At 42.2% G+C, this 16,995-nt stretch overlaps 1 protein-coding gene across 1 annotated transcript; it reads right to left on the bottom strand.

Annotated features, from left to right (window-relative positions):
* Positions 1-293: 293 nt before the first annotated feature.
* On the bottom strand, positions 294-16,318 carry LOC110724784 (transcription factor bHLH110-like). Its single transcript, XM_021904246.1, has 7 exons — positions 15,834-16,318; positions 14,548-15,247; positions 13,697-13,834; positions 13,341-13,406; positions 922-987; positions 762-824; positions 294-642 (listed from the first exon to the last, which is right to left on the bottom strand). Exons 1-7 carry the CDS (start codon positions 16,010-16,012, stop codon positions 469-471), a joined length of 1,386 nt encoding a protein of 461 aa, XP_021759938.1. The 5' UTR covers positions 16,013-16,318; the 3' UTR covers positions 294-468.
* Positions 16,319-16,995: the final 677 nt, after the last annotated feature.

Below are 16,995 nucleotides of genomic sequence, written 5' to 3'. Positions count from 1 at the left end.
CGTTTGGGGAATTAGAGAAGGATGTTATTGCGTTGCTGAAGCGGGTTCAGGCATTCGCTAAGACTCGGGATATTGGTGTTTGTGCAGCTGCTCACATCTTCAATAGAATCGGGTTCGGTATAGCTAGAGGGGTGGGGGCCCAGATTGTATCTCGACTCCCCACCAATTTCTTGTAAACTGATTGACTTTGTAGTTTTTTTTTTACATTTTTATAATAATAATAATAATAATAATAATAATAATAATAAATATGTACTTTACATTGAGTTAAAGATTTGACACTAGTAACACATTAATTATATATTATGCCTTAGAAAAATAAAAAATGGATCAAACGTGGTCTATCTCGATATTATGAATTCATTCAAGATGACCAAGTTTGCTCCATTAATCATACAAATAACATATATATATAATTACTAAATACTCGTATATATTTTCTTTTTACACATTTTTTAAAAGTTATAATTAGAAGCCAGCAGGATTAAAATTAGGAGATGGCCAAATACCACCATTAATGGCAGCATCACTTGCTAAATTAATATAGGACATGCATGATTGAGGCACAAGACATAATCCTCGGCTTCTTAAGTCGTCTTTTAATATTGATTCATCACTCTCACAAAATTCATCTTCTTTAACCTGCAAGAATAACATTAATTCATCGTGAAATTTCAATTTATACGTATATTTTGTATATCCTATGAATTATATACGTAGTTACGTAGTCATGTATTAAATAAAACGTACATAGATCTTACCCTTTGAGTAGTATTGGAGCTTTTGTTGTGACATGATGACTTCATGTATGGAACACTTAGTGTCTGCATTAATAACAATGTTTTACCATATATTTAAGCCTTGTTTTCTTCACCTTAAAAATAATAAGTACACGTAGTATGTTTGTTACGTTGTTCGTACCTCAACTTGGTTTTGGAGGAATTTGATGTATCCAATCGCTTCCATCAACACTGAAGCTGTATCTGTCTGCCAACAACACACACGTACAAGTTTTCGTTAACACAATTTTGTCAATAAAATTTTACATTTCAAAGCTTCTTTGAACATTGTATTATTATATTATAAAGAAGTTTATTGCTAAATATCAACAAAATTTTAGCAGAAATTATTGCTAAATTTGAAAGATAAGTTTATTGACGGACATTATTATTATATAGCTACTCCGTACTAGTTAAAATTGAAAGATATAAATAAAGCTAGTTTTTTTTGTAAATTACATGTAACTTTCAATGAATGTACATATACATAAAGATGATACAGATTTTTGATAAGCTAGGTAGCTTTAATTTTGATAAGGTTGTTGAGTAACTTTAATTTTCTTTTTAACTAGCTTTAATAATTTTGAAAAGTTACTTTGTCAAACACAATATCAAATCAATAATTAAGGGTTCGTTTGGCATTGCTGTTGATTAGGGGATTTTTATCCACCAATCACCGTCTGACAAGTGGACCAACCAGGTTCCGCCACGTGTCCTTCACGAAGGCCAACAGGAGCTTGCCACGTGTCAGTCACAGATACGTCCTCCACGGACCACTTAAGACACGCCACGTGTCCACCCATGCCAAGTGGGACAACCGGCCATCAAGGCCCATTTCAGTCTAGAGGCCCGATCAGCCCTAGGTTTACCTTAAGCCTAGAGAGTTGCACGCTTCCCAAGGCTATAAATACTCGATTAATCCTCATTAATCAAAAAACAAAAAAACAACCGAATAATTAAGAGATCAAGCAGAGAAGAACAGACTTATTAACAACCGGCTAATCACGCTAACAACGCAGATTACCAACACTAAGCACTCTCACCTAGAGAGATCTCATTACTTTACTTTCTGTATTGATTACTCCTTAATCAGGTACTAACTTGACCGTTGGAGGCGGAGCTCTCAGGAGTCTCCGTTATTTTGCAGGTACAGACGTCCGGTTCCAGTCTCGGAATTGTAACTCTCCCGCAGGACATCAGAAAACCCCGAAACATTTGGCGCCGTCTGTGGGGAGAGTACTTCAGAGATGGCATCCAAGTCTGTACCGACTCCAGAAGAGAGGCGTCCCCTAGACGACCCTCAAGTTCAGTCGGACCATGATACCGAAAGTGAATTTGAAGTTGAAACTCATACAGCTCCAGACGGGACCCTAAGGGCCCGCCGTACCCGTCATACTGAAATAAGGGAACGGGAGTATCTTCAAACAGGAAGCGAGCCAGCAGGCGCACCGCTTGCTCGGCAACAGCCGACTGATGGGTCTGCTCCCATCACAAGGAACGAACTCATGACCTTCATGAGGGACTTCAAGGGAGAGATCCAAGAGTTGATCAACAAAAAACCGCCTGCTTCAGTCAAAGAGCAGTCGGCCAAGAAACCTTCCACTTCACTGAGGAGGAAGCCAGTTCAAGGGCGAGAGGCGACTCCCCATCCTAAATCCAAGAAGCGGGAACCGTCTGCTCTTGATTTCACAAAATTCCGTTACCCTACGGGAAATAGGAAACCGGTTCGTCATATTCAGGCGGACGGGTCAAAGCAAACGTTCACAGATGCTCGGCACCTGCTAGAGCAGAAGAAGAGTGACCGATTATCAGAGTCGGCTTCTACTTCAAATTTTCAGGACAGTTTGCGAAACGCCTCGATGAGGCCAACTCAGTCGTACCATGAGAGTCAGTCAGGCGGCACCTCCCGTCAGTCCGACTTTCATAGTGCCCAGGCGGTACCAAACTTACCATTTGTGCCGCAACAACAGTATTTTATGCAGCCACCTCCATTTGGTGGACCTGCAGCAAAAAACGTCCAACCTATGGACTGGCAGCTACGGCTGCTTAGACTTGGTGAACAGCCGTCGGCCTTCTCCAAGGAAATTACTGAAGCCGCTCAGCCGGCCAAAGTAAAAAATGTTTTAGTAGGCGCCTATGATGGCACTACTAACCCGGAAGACCATCTGATGGCATTCACCAACCTGATGTACCTTCAAGGGTTGGATGATCCCACTTGGTGCAAGTGTTTCCCAGCGACTCTCAAGGGAATTGCACAGCAATGGTTCGGCAACCTGCCGACTGGTTGTGTAAACAGCTTCAGGACGCTTGCTTACTTATTTGCCTCCAACTTCGCAATGAACATCCCTGCGAAGAAAACGACCCTTGATTTGGGAACAATTCAGCAGGGTGAAAAGGAGGGGCTTCGTTCCTACATCAGGCGGTTCAACCTGATGAGAATACAGATTCAAGGGTTACCGGATGAGGTAGCTTATACTGACTTTTTTAGAGGTCTCAAAGACGGGTCTACCTTCAAATTTGATTTAGTTCGAAAAAGGGTGGCGACTCTTCAAGAGGCCTTGATTGAAGCAGAAGCCTATATACAGGCGACTGATCTGTGTACGATGAAACAGTCGGACGGGAAGAGGTTCGACAATAGAGAGGGACGACAGAAACAGTCGTCCAACAAGGATGAAAAAAGAAAAGGGGTCTGGGCGGCTGATTCCTCTAAACAGCCGGCCCAGAAAAAGAAAAAAGAATTCAAACCATACTCCCCAAAATATGTGTTTAACAAGGATAACCAGTTTATCCTAAAAGAAATAAAGGGACGGCTCTCAATTGAGAAGCCGCTCCCCATGAAGGGTTCTGCGAGCAACCGGAACCAAGACAAAATCTGTGCTTATCATGATGACATTGGTCATCACACCAATGACTGCATCAGTCTCATGCGGTACCTAGACCGATTGGCTGATCAAGGTGATCTTGACACTTATGTCAAGAAATCTGCGGGAAACACTTCCTCAAAAAAGCAGTCGGCCAAAAAGAATCAGCAGGCCGACAGTTCTGATACAGATGATGCAGTCGTCTACACCATTGCAGGCGGCTTCTCAGGAGGCGGCCCCTCTATTAGGGGCAACAAAGATAATATAAGGCGGTTAGATGTAAATTCCGTTCACCAAGAACGACCGTCCAAATATACATTTCCTGAGATTGTCATCACTGAAGAGGATCTAGGAGGAATAAGGGGCCGCATGACGACCCTCTCGTTATTGAATGTAAAGTGGCCAACCAGAGAGTTGGTCGAATCCTCATAGATACCGGGAGCTCTTCAGATCTCATCAGCAGCAAATGTCTATCAAAACTGAAATATCAGACGGACTGCATACATCCGGCCTCCCACCCTTTAATAGGGTTTGGGGGAGGAGTCGTCCACCCACTGGGACGAGTAGATCTACCCATCCGCCTGGGCGAAAAAGGGGAAGGACGACACATGGTAGTCCGGTTCCTAGTGGTAGAGGAACTCTCTGCCTACAACATGATTCTGGGTCGACCAACCCTGAATAATTCCAAGGCTGTTATAATCCCGTCACTTATGCTGCTTAAGTTTGAAAGGGACAATGGAACAGTCGGCTCCCTTAGGGGAGATCAGAGGATGGCCCGAGAGTGCTATCTCTCGGATGTCAAGCCCACTGTTATGGCCACTGGGTCAAGTGGAGAAAAAACAGACCTTGACAATGTCAAGGAAAGTGCGCCTGTTCAAGAAACAGGCGACAAAAAGAGAAAGGCACTCCAGACTGAGTCCGCAAGAAAAGCAAGAAAATAGCAATCATTGGCAGAGGACCGGCCGGATGAGTTCCGCCCTCAGCCGGCTGGTGAGCATGCGGACCTGATATTAGACGACTCCCATCCTGACCGAACAGTCAAAGTAGGGACGGCTGCTCTAAGAAACCTTGGTGCCGACTTTCACAACTTGTTGAAAGAATACAAGGACATCTTTGCATTTGAAGTCCATGAAATGCCAGGCATTAGTCCTGATATGGCAGTACACAAACTCGCTGTGGATCCGAAAAAGAAGCCGGTACGGCAAAAGAAGCGGAACCATGGTGAAGAGAGAGGTCAGGCGGCAGCCGCCGAAGTCAAAAAATTACTTGATGCAGGGTTCATTCGGCAATGTTACTTCCCAGATTGGGTTGCAAATGTGGTACTTGTTAAAAAGCCGAATGGCACCTGGCGAATGTGTGTAGACTACACAGACTTGAACAAGGCGTGCCCCAAAGACAGTTACCCTCTGCCTAAAATTGATAACCTGGTCGACTCAACAGCCGGCCATGCCTTGATGAGTTTTATGGACGCCTATTCTGGTTTTCATCAAATTCCTTTGTGGAAGAAAGATCAGGAGAAGACGGCCTTCGTCACTGATCAGGGATTATACTGTTACACGGTCATGCCGTTTGGTCTTAAGAATGCTCCGGCTACCTTCCAACGAATGATAAACACAGTGTTCTTTGATCAGATTGGGAGAAACGTCGAGGCATACATTGATGATATGATTGTCAAGACTAAACTTCAGAAAGATCATCTGACGGACCTCCGAGAGACTTTCGCCACACTCAGGCGGCACCATGTCATGCTCAATCCCAAGAAATGTGTATTTGGAGTTGAGTCTGGGAAATTTCTCGGATTCCTTATCAACCAGAGAGGAATAGAGGCGAACCCCGAGAAGGTACAGGCGGTCATTGACATGCAGTCGCCTCGTACCGTTCGAGAGGTTCAGAAGTTAACAGGTTGTCTGGCGGCCTTGGGAAGATTACTAAGCCGATCAGGCGACAAATGCCTATACTTTTTCCAGGCAATTAAGAAGAAGGCAAGGTTTGAATGGGGGCCGGATGCTGAGGCCGCCTTCCAGAAATTAAAGGTTCACTTGCATTCCTTGCCGAGGCTGGTTAGCCCTTTGCCCAAAGAAAATCTCTACATGTACCTGGCCGTCTCTGATCATGCGTTAAGCGCGGTGCTCCTTGCTGAAAGGGACGGCTGTCAACTCCCGGTCTACTTTGTCAGTCACGTACTGAAAAATGCCGAGTTGAGGTATCCCCTAGTGGAGAAATTTGGTCTTGCACTCTTCATGGCTGTTAAAAAATTGAAGCCCTACTTTCTGGCACATGCAGTCGTCGTGTATACCGACCAACCGATCAAGCGGCCCCTTACCACCATGGAGTCCTCCGGACGAATGATCAAATGGGCCATAGAAATGCAGAGTCTCGAAGTTACTTTCGAGCCTAGAAAAGCAGTGAAGGGGCAAGCCTTTGCTGACTTTATCGTAGAGATGACTCGTCCTCCTGACTCTCAAGTTCCAGACCAAGTCTGGAAGGTATATGTGGACGGAAGCTCTACTTCAAACGGTTGTGGAGCAGGCGTCGTATGTCAATCTCCAGAGGGCGACAGGTTCGAGTATGCTCTACGCTTCAGTTTCCAGGCTTCAAACAATGAGGCAGAATATGAAGCTTTACTAGCCGGGATCCGCATGTGTAAGGCGGCAGGGGCAAGGAAAATAGACGCCTGTTCTGATTCACAACTGATAGTGAGTCAGTACAATGGCGAATACGAAGCAACACATCCGGCCATGATCAAGTATTTACAGGCGGTCCGACAAGCAGTCGGCTCCCTTGAGGATTTCCATCTGATCCAAGTGCCGAGATCAGAAAACAACCAGGCAGATGCACTTTCGAAATTAGCATCATCCGCCTCCTCCGATACTCCTCGGACTGTGTTTTGGGAAGTAATGGAGAAGAGAAGCATCGAGGAAAATCCTATTGGAATTCTAGACAGAAGCTCAACCTGGATGGATTCAATCAGGGCATATCTGACAAACGGTACACTGCCGGATGATCCTCAACAGGCGGCAGCACTGAAAAAACGAGCCTCCTGTTTTGAAATTATACAGGGAGAACTTCACAAGAGGGGGCACCTTCAACCCTTCTTAAAGTGTGTTACTCCTGAAAAGGGACGAGAGATACTAGATGATCTTCACTCTGGTTTCTGTGCTTCCCACATAGGTGGTAGGATGCTTGCTCAAAGGACAAGGCGGCGGGGTTACTTTTGGCCTACTTTGGAAGCAGATGAAAATGGAGATGGTGAAAAAATGTGACAAGTGCCAAAGGTTTGGCAAATTAATTCACCGTCCGGCTACTGACCTCACTACCATTCACAGCCCACTACCGTTTGCTAAGTGGGGCATGGACATTCTGGGGCCATATACGCCTGCTACAGGCGGCAGAAGGTACATACTTGTTGCCGTTGACTACTTCACTAAATGGGTAGAGGCGGAGGCTGTAAAGGGAATCAAGACGAAAGATGTAATTTCATTCATTTGGAAAAACGTCATCACTCGGTTCGGGGTTCCCATGTCTATGGTTTTTGATAATGGCCCCCAATTTGAGACGCCTGTTCTCAAAAGCTGGTTGGGAGACCAAGGAATTGCACATTACTTTGCATCTGTCGGCCGTCCACAAGCAAACGGCCAGGTAGAAGCCTTTAATAAAATCATCTCAGACGGTCTCAAGAAAAAGATTGAACGAGCAGGCGGCCTATGGGCAGATGAACTACCACATGTTCTTTGGGCCATTAGGACGACTGAAAAAGGGGCGACTGGAGAAACTCCCTTCCTCCTAACTTATGGTGCAGAAGCTGTTCTTCCAATAGAACACTACGAGCCGACTCTTCGAGTAATGCTATATGATGAAGAGGCAAACTGGGAAGCTATGCGCCTGGCATTAGACTCACTTCCTGAAAAAAGGGGCAATGCTGTTTTGCGCCATGAGATCTATCGCCTAAGAATGACTAGATCATACAACAAGAAAGTACACAGGCGTCCACTCAAAGTAGGGGACTTTGTACTTAGAAAAATGGAAGCAGTTGGTAGGGCCAATGAGTCTGGAAAACTAACTCCCAACTGGGAAGGACCCTACCGAATCTATGCGGAAGTCAGGGACGGTACCTACCGTCTGGAAACACCAGACGGACAACCGTTGCCTCGAACCTGGAATGTAGATAACCTTAAAAAATATTTCTTCTGAATGATGTAAAGTAAAGAGCTACTTAATAAAGTTTGCACTTACTATTCAATATTGTATTACGAGGGGCATGCCGTCTGTACCTTTACAGTCGGCTACTCTCCATTGAGTTTCACTATCTTTAGAGGGGCATGCCGTCTGTTCCTTTACAGTCGGCTACTCTCCATCGAGTATTTTACTCACAATACTTAGCTAAAAAGATAAGGGCCTGGCCGATCCTGTACCTAACAGGCGGCTACCCTTCTTTTACTTAGCACCTACGTTCACCAAGAACTTACCAAGGCCATCGGCCGAATGATCAGACCAGGCGCCAAGCCACCTGATCAAATCTACAAAACTAATACGACCTGTCCCAACATCATAGCAGGCGTCCGACGGCATCCCTCCGGATGAAATTCGTCGCAGAGAGCAGCTCCCTTTTGGGTGGAACATTGTTCTATAAACTAATTACACGGCACCTATACGACTGTCCCCAAGGGCAACCACGTAGCCGTTTTTGAGACAAGGATAACTCTATCACTAACCAAACCAGTGGTAGCAGTTGACATCTGAGTCAGATGACCGCCTGTATTACTTGGGATAAATGCAGGGGGTACCTATTGAGTTAATAGCCAACAAACATTGGCGAATCAAGGGGTCTAGCCGGCATACGCCGCCTGGTACCTCTACTTCTCAAACAAAAGTGACGGCGACTGAGTAACTCCAAAGTTAACTCATAGTCACTCCTTCAAATTTGGTATGGAACCTAAAAGGTTTGAGTCGTCCGCCCGTTTTAAACAAACAAGGGCACTCGAACCCCTATTCCTACTGGATAACCTATTGAGTTAATAGCCAGCAAACATTGGTGAATCAAGGGGTCTAGCCGGCCTACGCCGCCTGACACCTCTACTACTCAATCAAGATTGTGACAAAGACTAAGTAACTCCTATGTTAACTTAATAGTCACTCAAACTTAGTATGAAGCCTAAAAGGTATGAGTCGTCCACTTGTTTTTAATAAACAAAGGCTCTCAACCAATACTCTTGCTAGGTTAAAAAATAACGAGTTTAAAGCCAACATTGGCAATAAAGGGAAACAACCGGTACCCGCCGCTTGTTTTCCTACTTAAAATCCTTGGCTACTAGGTAATTCTATTTACTTGGTCAAATTGAATAAAGAGTTCGAATACCGATTGATTAAATGGCCGACTGATCATCTATCCTGGAAACAGACAACCAGTCGTCCAGGGGCATAGGCGGCATACTTACCTGTCTAAACGTTTGGCCATACACAACAGTCGGTCAAGTGAGCAAACTTCAAATACTTAGACAAATTTGAACAAAAACAAAATATTTGATTAAAATGAGCCGGCCATAAAAGACCAGCAGAATATTCAAAACCCCGGCCCCCTGGCCGGGTAATTACAAAGCAAACGGCACGCAGGCCGTGAAAAGAAAAAAATATACTTAAAGCTTAAGAAGGGGGCAGTTCAGTATCAGCAGCAGCCGCCTGGTCAGCACTCTTCTTGCTGGACTCGGCCTTAGCTGCATCATTTTTTGATGCCTTACCCCCAAGTGGCACAAGCGCCACAACCGGCTCTTCCTCCTCCAACGCAACGTCCATCGCCTCTTCTTCAGCAGCCGCCAGGATCTGTTGATTATATATTTCCGAACACTGGCGGTACGTTCTTTCCCATGAGGCAAAGTCGGCACTGGGGAACAGTCGTTCCCAGGTCATGCGTTGGATTTGGGCGGAGTCTTCCACCATCTCCCGGACGAGCTCTTGTTTCTCTTGCTCGGCCTTGTCCGAGAGCTCTTGGGTAAGACTCTTCTCCTGGTTCACCAGGCGTTCTTTTACGTTAGCCAAAGATTTCTCCATGGCTTCGTAAGAGTGCATTTTTTGGCGAAGGGGTTTCAGCTCGGTTTTAAGTTTGGTGACGGTCCCCTCCAGCTCGTCAACCTTCTTTTGGGCCGTCTCTAGCTGAGCCCGAACAGCGGCGGTCGCCTGCGCCTGATAATAAAGAAGATCAAGGGTCAGTACTTCATTTTGGGCAATTTGAAACATTGCCTTATCACAGCTGGAGGCGGCCATAGCCTTTGCGGCCTTTACCTCTTTGTTTTTCCGATCAATCGGCTTGCGAAGGCTGTTGACTCGGAGCAGGGCCTAAGTACAAAGAAAAACAGGCGTCAGTTTCCAATCAAAAGAGTTAACAGGCGTCCTGGAACTCAAAAGCTCAAAAAGGTGCTAAGTATACCTCAGCTAGGATCCCCGAAATTCCATCGAGGTCAAGGGTGCCGGCACCCTTGACCGCCTCCCTGTCAGATGGAGGAACTATTTTAACCATTGACTTGGCTACCTCAACCAAGTCAAGTCCCTGGGGGCCGGCTGCATTAAGCGAAAGGAAAAAACAAGTTAGACCTAATCAAGAAGGAAGCAAGGGTGAGTTTTTACAAGCAAGTGTCCATACATCTAGGCGGCCCCGCCTGGGTTTTTGAAGAAGTGGCCGGCTGCTTCTCAGCCGCCACTGTTTTCCTGGAAGACCCAGGAGAGCTTGCAACAGTCGTCCTCCGGGCCTTGGGGTCCGGCTGTTGCGAGGAAGAAGCCCTTGGAGTGCCAGACTGAAAACAAAAAGAGTTAGTATATGCATAATACAACTAAAAGGAGGAGTTTTCAAAGCTTACCAAGGGTGCCTCCTTGCTGGGGGAGTCGACATACGACTGCTTCATTAGTGAGACCCGCAGCATGGCCGCCGCAGTCTTAGATGCTGATATTTTACTCATGGCGTCGGCTGAAAGAAATAAACAGCAAAGTTAGTAAAAATTCCAAGTAAACAAGGCGTGAAAAAACAGAGTATTCGTCAGGCCGGCTACCTCTAGAGCACCGACTGCCGAGGCCACAGGCGGCCAAGAAGTACTCGTCATAGAGCCACTTGAAGCTCGGGACGCAATTTAGGGGTACTTGCTCTCGTACCCCTGAAGTAGAGTTCACCCTAGTCTCTACTTTGAAGAGTCCTTTGTCTAGGATCTCTTTTTTAGCCTTTGGGGGAACAGGCGGCATGCTGCGGCCGCCTGCGAGAAGAGGTGGATCCCTGTTCCACTTATTAAAACGTTTGTTCAGCTCCGTGTCTGAACTCTCGATAATAAGGAAGGTGTTCCGCCAATCCTTCCATTTGTTTGCCTTACCTCTCGTCATGAGGTAACCCCTATGGCTTGTCAATTGATACCAGCCGGTACCTCCCGACTTGGGGGTCCGGCTGAGATAGTTCATGTGGGCGAAAGCCTCAAAACTTGGCTCCACCCCGTTCAGTTCGCACCCGGCCACATAGCCGAGTACGTTTACCCAAGAGTTGGGGGCTAACTGCCATAACCCCAGATCATACCCATCTAAAATCCGCTGAACAGCCGGATGTAATGGGAAGCGCAGTCCAGCTTTGATGGCCGCCACATAGCAGCCAAAGCAGCCGTCACCATAGCTGGTACCAGCCGGCCAGACGACAGTATCTTCTGGATCCGGCACAAACAGTAAATACTCCGGGCCCATTTTGTGGTTAGCAATAAAGCTCGCCACGTTGTCTCGCATGGTTGCAATCCGGCCCCGGGGCACCCTGCAGTAGTAGGGGGCGTTTTCCTCTCTGTAAGAGGCGGACGGCTCTGCCCAATTATCCCCCTTCTCCACTGCATGAGAACTTCTCGCCTCTTGTAGGCGGCTATGTTTTTCTTCTGAGCCAGAAGAACTATGGTCAGAAGAGCTGGATTCGGACTCGTCCCCTGACGAGTCCGAAGAGGACGACTCCTCCCCTCTCCTAGAGGGGCCCGCCTCCTCTCCCTTAGAAGGATCAGAAGGAAAATTAGACATGTCCACGGTTAGATGAGAAGGGAACACCTTGGTCCCTCTCTCAGCACTGTCAGCTTGACAGTCGCCTCGTTCTACATCTGGCGCCTGGTCAGATGTTTCGCTAAGGAGCACCCTTTGGGAGGAGCCGTCTGAGTTTGATATCATAGCAGTCTTTTTTGTTCTGGCCATCACGTTCTGCATAGACACAGATTCAGTCGGACTTTGTATAAAGGGCAAAGATGGGTCCAGAAAAGGGCAGGCGGCACTCCTAGTCCTAGATTCAGCCGTCCCCGGTGACCGGCTGATCACTAACTTAGGGCGTGTCGTGTGCTTCCATGGTGCCATTTCAAAAAATAAAAAGAAAATTAAGAGTAAGAGAACTGAGTTACCTGAACGGGTGACGGTTGATGAAGTCCTGGAAGTTCGGGTCAGTCGGCTTGTCAGAACAGGCGGTAGGCAGAAAAAGTCCGAAAATGTCAGAGCAAGTTCAGGGGTCCGAATGTTCTCGCAAAAGTTCTCAAATGTGAAAATGACCGAAGTCAGCACTTCCTTTTATAGGCAAAATGAGAAGGCGAAGGGTCGCTTCCAAATTCAAATTTGGGCGGGAAAATCTCTCGGCCGTCTGCAAGGTGACACCTGTAACGGGCCGTCGCCTGTCACCGTGCGACACCTGTCACAGGCGACACGTGACCAGTCGCGTGCCGCCTGTGAGGGGCAAATGATTAGGGGATTTTTATCCACCAATCACCGTCTGACAAGTGGACCAACCAGGTTCCGCCACGTGTCCTTCACGAAGGCCAACAGGAGCTTGCCACGTGTCAGTCACAGATACGTCCTCCACGGACCACTTAAGACACGCCACGTGTCCACCCATGCCAAGTGGGACAACCGGCCATCAAGGCCCATTTCAGTCTAGAGGCCCGATCAGCCCTAGGTTTACCTTAAGCCTAGAGAGTTGCACGCTTCCCAAGGCTATAAATACTCGATTAATCCTCATTAATCAAAAAACAAAAAAACAACCGAATAATTAAGAGATCAAGCAGAGAAGAACAGACTTATTAACAACCGGCTAATCACGCTAACAACGCAGATTACCAACACTAAGCACTCTCACCTAGAGAGATCTCATTACTTTACTTTCTGTATTGATTACTCCTTAATCAGGTACTAACTTGACCGTTGGAGGCGGAGCTCTCAGGAGTCTCCGTTATTTTGCAGGTACAGACGTCCGGTTCCAGTCTCGGAATTGTAACTCTCCCGCAGGACATCAGAAAACCCCGAAACAGCTGTGGTTTTCTGTTTTTTGGTTTTTTGTTGTATAAAAGTATATGATATATGTCACATAATGAATGAAAAATTATTTAAACCTATTAGAATCATAACAAATATGAAAATTGACAATAGAAAAGTGGAAACACCTTTTTCTTGTTTCCTGTTTTTGGTTTTCAAAAAAACAGGAAACAGAAAACCAAAAATGATGCCAAACAAGTCCTAAGTTAATTACATTCTCATTTCGACTATAAATCAATCTTTCAAATAAGATAAAATGTCTTGCCAAATGTTACCTCCTCATCTAATTTATTCAAATATGTAGAAATACATTTTTGACTCGATAGAAATGATTTTGATTGATTTATTTTAATTGCAATAATAATGCAACACTATAATCGATTCATAATGTAAAGTACGGAGTATATACCTTGCCAAAGGGTGCCACTAGTTGTTGAAGTGCCGCGATTCTATCTCCTAACTTCTCTTTCCTTACCTGATTAATACACAAGCATGTATGTTACACGAGTACGTAGTTTAACATCGTACATAAGATACACCTTTATAAGAAAATGACCTAGTATAAATAATTCCGTGTATAAAATTCAGTCAAATACTAACATATGTAGTTATTCTTGGAATTTGTATAGTAAAGAGTTTAAAGATATCATAACAACAAAGTTCACGAATGCTTAACTGACTAAATTAAATTTAGAAAGCGACATATTATTTAGTAACCAAGAAAATACGAAGTGCTATGCTTAAGCTAACCTTGCTATAACCTACCTTAAAAGGAGGGCAAGAAGCGCGTGGTTCGAAGCGTGGTTTTTTAGATGACATTTGATGATGAGTTGATTGTTGCTCCATAATGTAGTTCTTTGAATTAGCTGGGATGACTCCATTATTATTGTTAAAAGATGAAAGCTTTAACCAAAAGAACTTAATCAATATCAATAGACTACCCACAAAAAGAAACAAGTAAACCACATAAACTTTGCAAGAAAGGAAAAAAAAGAAAAGAAATAGTCTTAAGGTTCTGAAAAGATAATTTTTTTAATATCATTTCAATGTATAAAGCTGAAGGTATCATTCATATTAAAAAAAAAAAAAAAGATAAAACAGCAGGACCATTCTTTTTCTCTTTCAATAATCTAAATTATTCAACTTTAATTTATAAAGAAGTGTAGCTTTTTCTATTTTATTACTCATACAAATTATTAGAGTAAATATTTATTGATTGATCCATCTCTTTAATTATATTCTTTTTTACATATTGTCCTAAATGTATAATTAATGTGTCATCATTATTAAAGTATACTTAGAACACTAATCCACGCTTGTCAAAGGTGAAGAATCATTAATTTTTAAAGTTAAACATACATGTGTTTTGTTTGACATTTTGACAATGCAAATATCATAACTTATAGTATCATATATATATATATATATATATATATATATATATATATATATATATTAGCTAAAAATAAAACAAAAATAACAAATAGAATTTTTTTTTTTTCGCGGTATTGAGGAGAAATTTGTTACTAAAAATAGAAAGACCGGAAAAACAAATAAAGACAGAAGAAGTATATGAATATAAACCAATTAGTTATACATAGGAAAAAGATACTCACATTATTATTAGGAAAGTTGCAAAGTTTGAGATCATTAGACTGTTGCATATCATGATCAACTTTGAACCGAGGACTACCTTCAAACAGCTCTAGGAGATTATTACTTGGAGAGGAATGATTGTTAAGAGTCTCTCCACTTAGAAATCGAGCAGTAGCGAATAGATCGAAACCATTTTGAGCATTATTAGCCATCTGAGGATCAATTGTGCTTGAACTTGAAGATATTGGTGAAGACATATTATTGTTGTTCATGTTCGAAATATTTACACTAGGAAAAATCTGGCTGAAAGTAGTACTAATGCTTTTATTAGTATTTTGATGAAATTGTTGTATATTTGGTTGAAATGTTGAAGGTTGATTATGAAGATTTCTATTATTAGAAAGCATATGGTTTTTGAAAGTAGGAGATAATGTGTTTTTGAGAAGAAGCATTTCACTTGGTGATGAAGTTGAGGAGCTTAACATGTCACTAAATTTCGCGAAAGTAGGATTATCATGGTGATCTGAGGAGGTTGATGGTGATTGTTCTTCCTTAATTTTGTCGGCGATAAGTTGATGATGATGTTCTTGGTGAGGAGTAGATTGATTAATGGCAATATGATCATTAGGCCAAGGAAAACCTACTTCTTGTATTAGGGAATTGTTAAGAGAAGTAGGAGCATCTTCACCACAAGTTGCATGGATATTGCCATTATTGTTCCTGCCAATTAAATTAACAAAAGTTTAAGCAAAATCACATAATTAATGAAAATGAATTTCTGTATAATTAAATTACAATTTATCCTTGAAATAAACTTGTGTTTTTGGTATGTATAGTTATGTGAAAATACAAAATAGTAACTATTCTTGAAATAAACTTTTGTTTTTGGTAAATTTTCTATGTATATAATTATGTGAAAATAAAAAAATAGTAACTATTCTAAATCTTTAAATTAGATCCATGCATAAAAAGATAATAGGAGATCCAAAAAGATCCAACAAAGAGGAAAGAGTGCCAAAAAATGATGAAAGACAATTATAAAACCCTAATTCTAGGAAAATGCATGTAAGATCTAAGCACAAACTAGCAAGAGAGGAACCCCATTGCACAAAGAGCTTATCTCATATGTTACAAATTTCAAATCAAAAGATTAAAAGTTCACATCCCACCTACTTTTGTATATTATTTCATAGAAATAAAATCAACAAAAAAAAAAAAAAAAAAAATCAATTTCTTTAGAAAAAAATGATATACATAAATTTATGCCAAAATAATTATAATATTTTTTTTAAAAAAATCAACTTACAAAAAGAAAGTGGGAGTTCTCCAAGCATGTTCATTTTCTGCAACACTAAAACATGGAGAAGGCAAAGAAGGTGGATTATTAGAAGAAGAATCTGCAATAAGTTGATGATCTTGAAGATGATGATGATGATGATTATGTTGTTGATGAAGATTTGAAGATTCCATGCTTATATCACACATTTAAGTAATAATATGTGCATAATATAATTAAGTAAAGATAAATATAATTATATATATAAAAAAATTGGGCTTTAAAATCCCAAGATTAAGAGTGTATTAATTTAATCTCCTCCCCATAATTCTGAACTCCCTCCAAACAACAAGAATAGTTTCAGGTGACAGCCACAAAAAACCCAAGTTTTTATGCATTATATTGCTTTTTTTTTAAAAAAACTTTTTTCTCATTTCTATAATATCCTCTTTTGTGTTTTCAACACCTCTTAAAGTACCCTTGAAAAGAAAGAAAGCTTAGGAGGAATAACTCTCTCCTAGAGGGGCCATTTAGGAATTTTGACAATATTTGATTAGTGTAAAGGATATGTACATTAACATTGATGTGGATGTTACCTTACTATGTTGGGAAAGTCTTTAGATTAAGGTTGTTAAGAAATCTATGTTCAAGACTAATATGTAAATGTATATATATGTCTTTAATTATCTAAGTACATATGAAAATTTTATTGGGCATTTGGTAGGTGGTGATCGAAAATTTATTTGGGATCATGCAAGCTCAAAATTCCATTTGAGCAAGGTTCAACTTGTTTATGAGGTTGTAGTTTTCATGAACAATTTGTAAATAGCTCGTTATTTATTAAATGAGTCGAGTTATGAACGAGTGAGATTTTCTTGTAACGAGTTGTGCATGCTAGTTACATAAGAGTCTAAGAATTTACTTGATGGATGAACAATTAAATTAACTTAATAACGGTGTATAGTCAATAACTTTATTAAACAAGCTTGTTCATGAGCATAAATAAACTAGTTGTTTATGAGCTTATATACATATTAATGTTCATGATCAACATTGTTTAGGAATTAAACGAGTTTTAAGAATTGTTCAAGCTTGGCTCATCTTTAAATTTAAAAAACTAACTAATGAAAGCATGCGCACTTGATCAATCTTAGGTATCCAAAGCAACAAAGAAAAAGTTTTTAAATTAAAG

The sequence above is a fragment of the Chenopodium quinoa genome, unplaced genomic scaffold, assembly GCF_001683475.1.
Source record: "Chenopodium quinoa cultivar QQ74 unplaced genomic scaffold, ASM168347v1, whole genome shotgun sequence".
NCBI classification, from domain to species: domain Eukaryota; kingdom Viridiplantae; phylum Streptophyta; class Magnoliopsida; order Caryophyllales; family Amaranthaceae; genus Chenopodium; species Chenopodium quinoa.
Note: the sequence above shows the minus strand (reverse complement) of the source record. Positions and strands in the feature narration are given on the sequence as shown.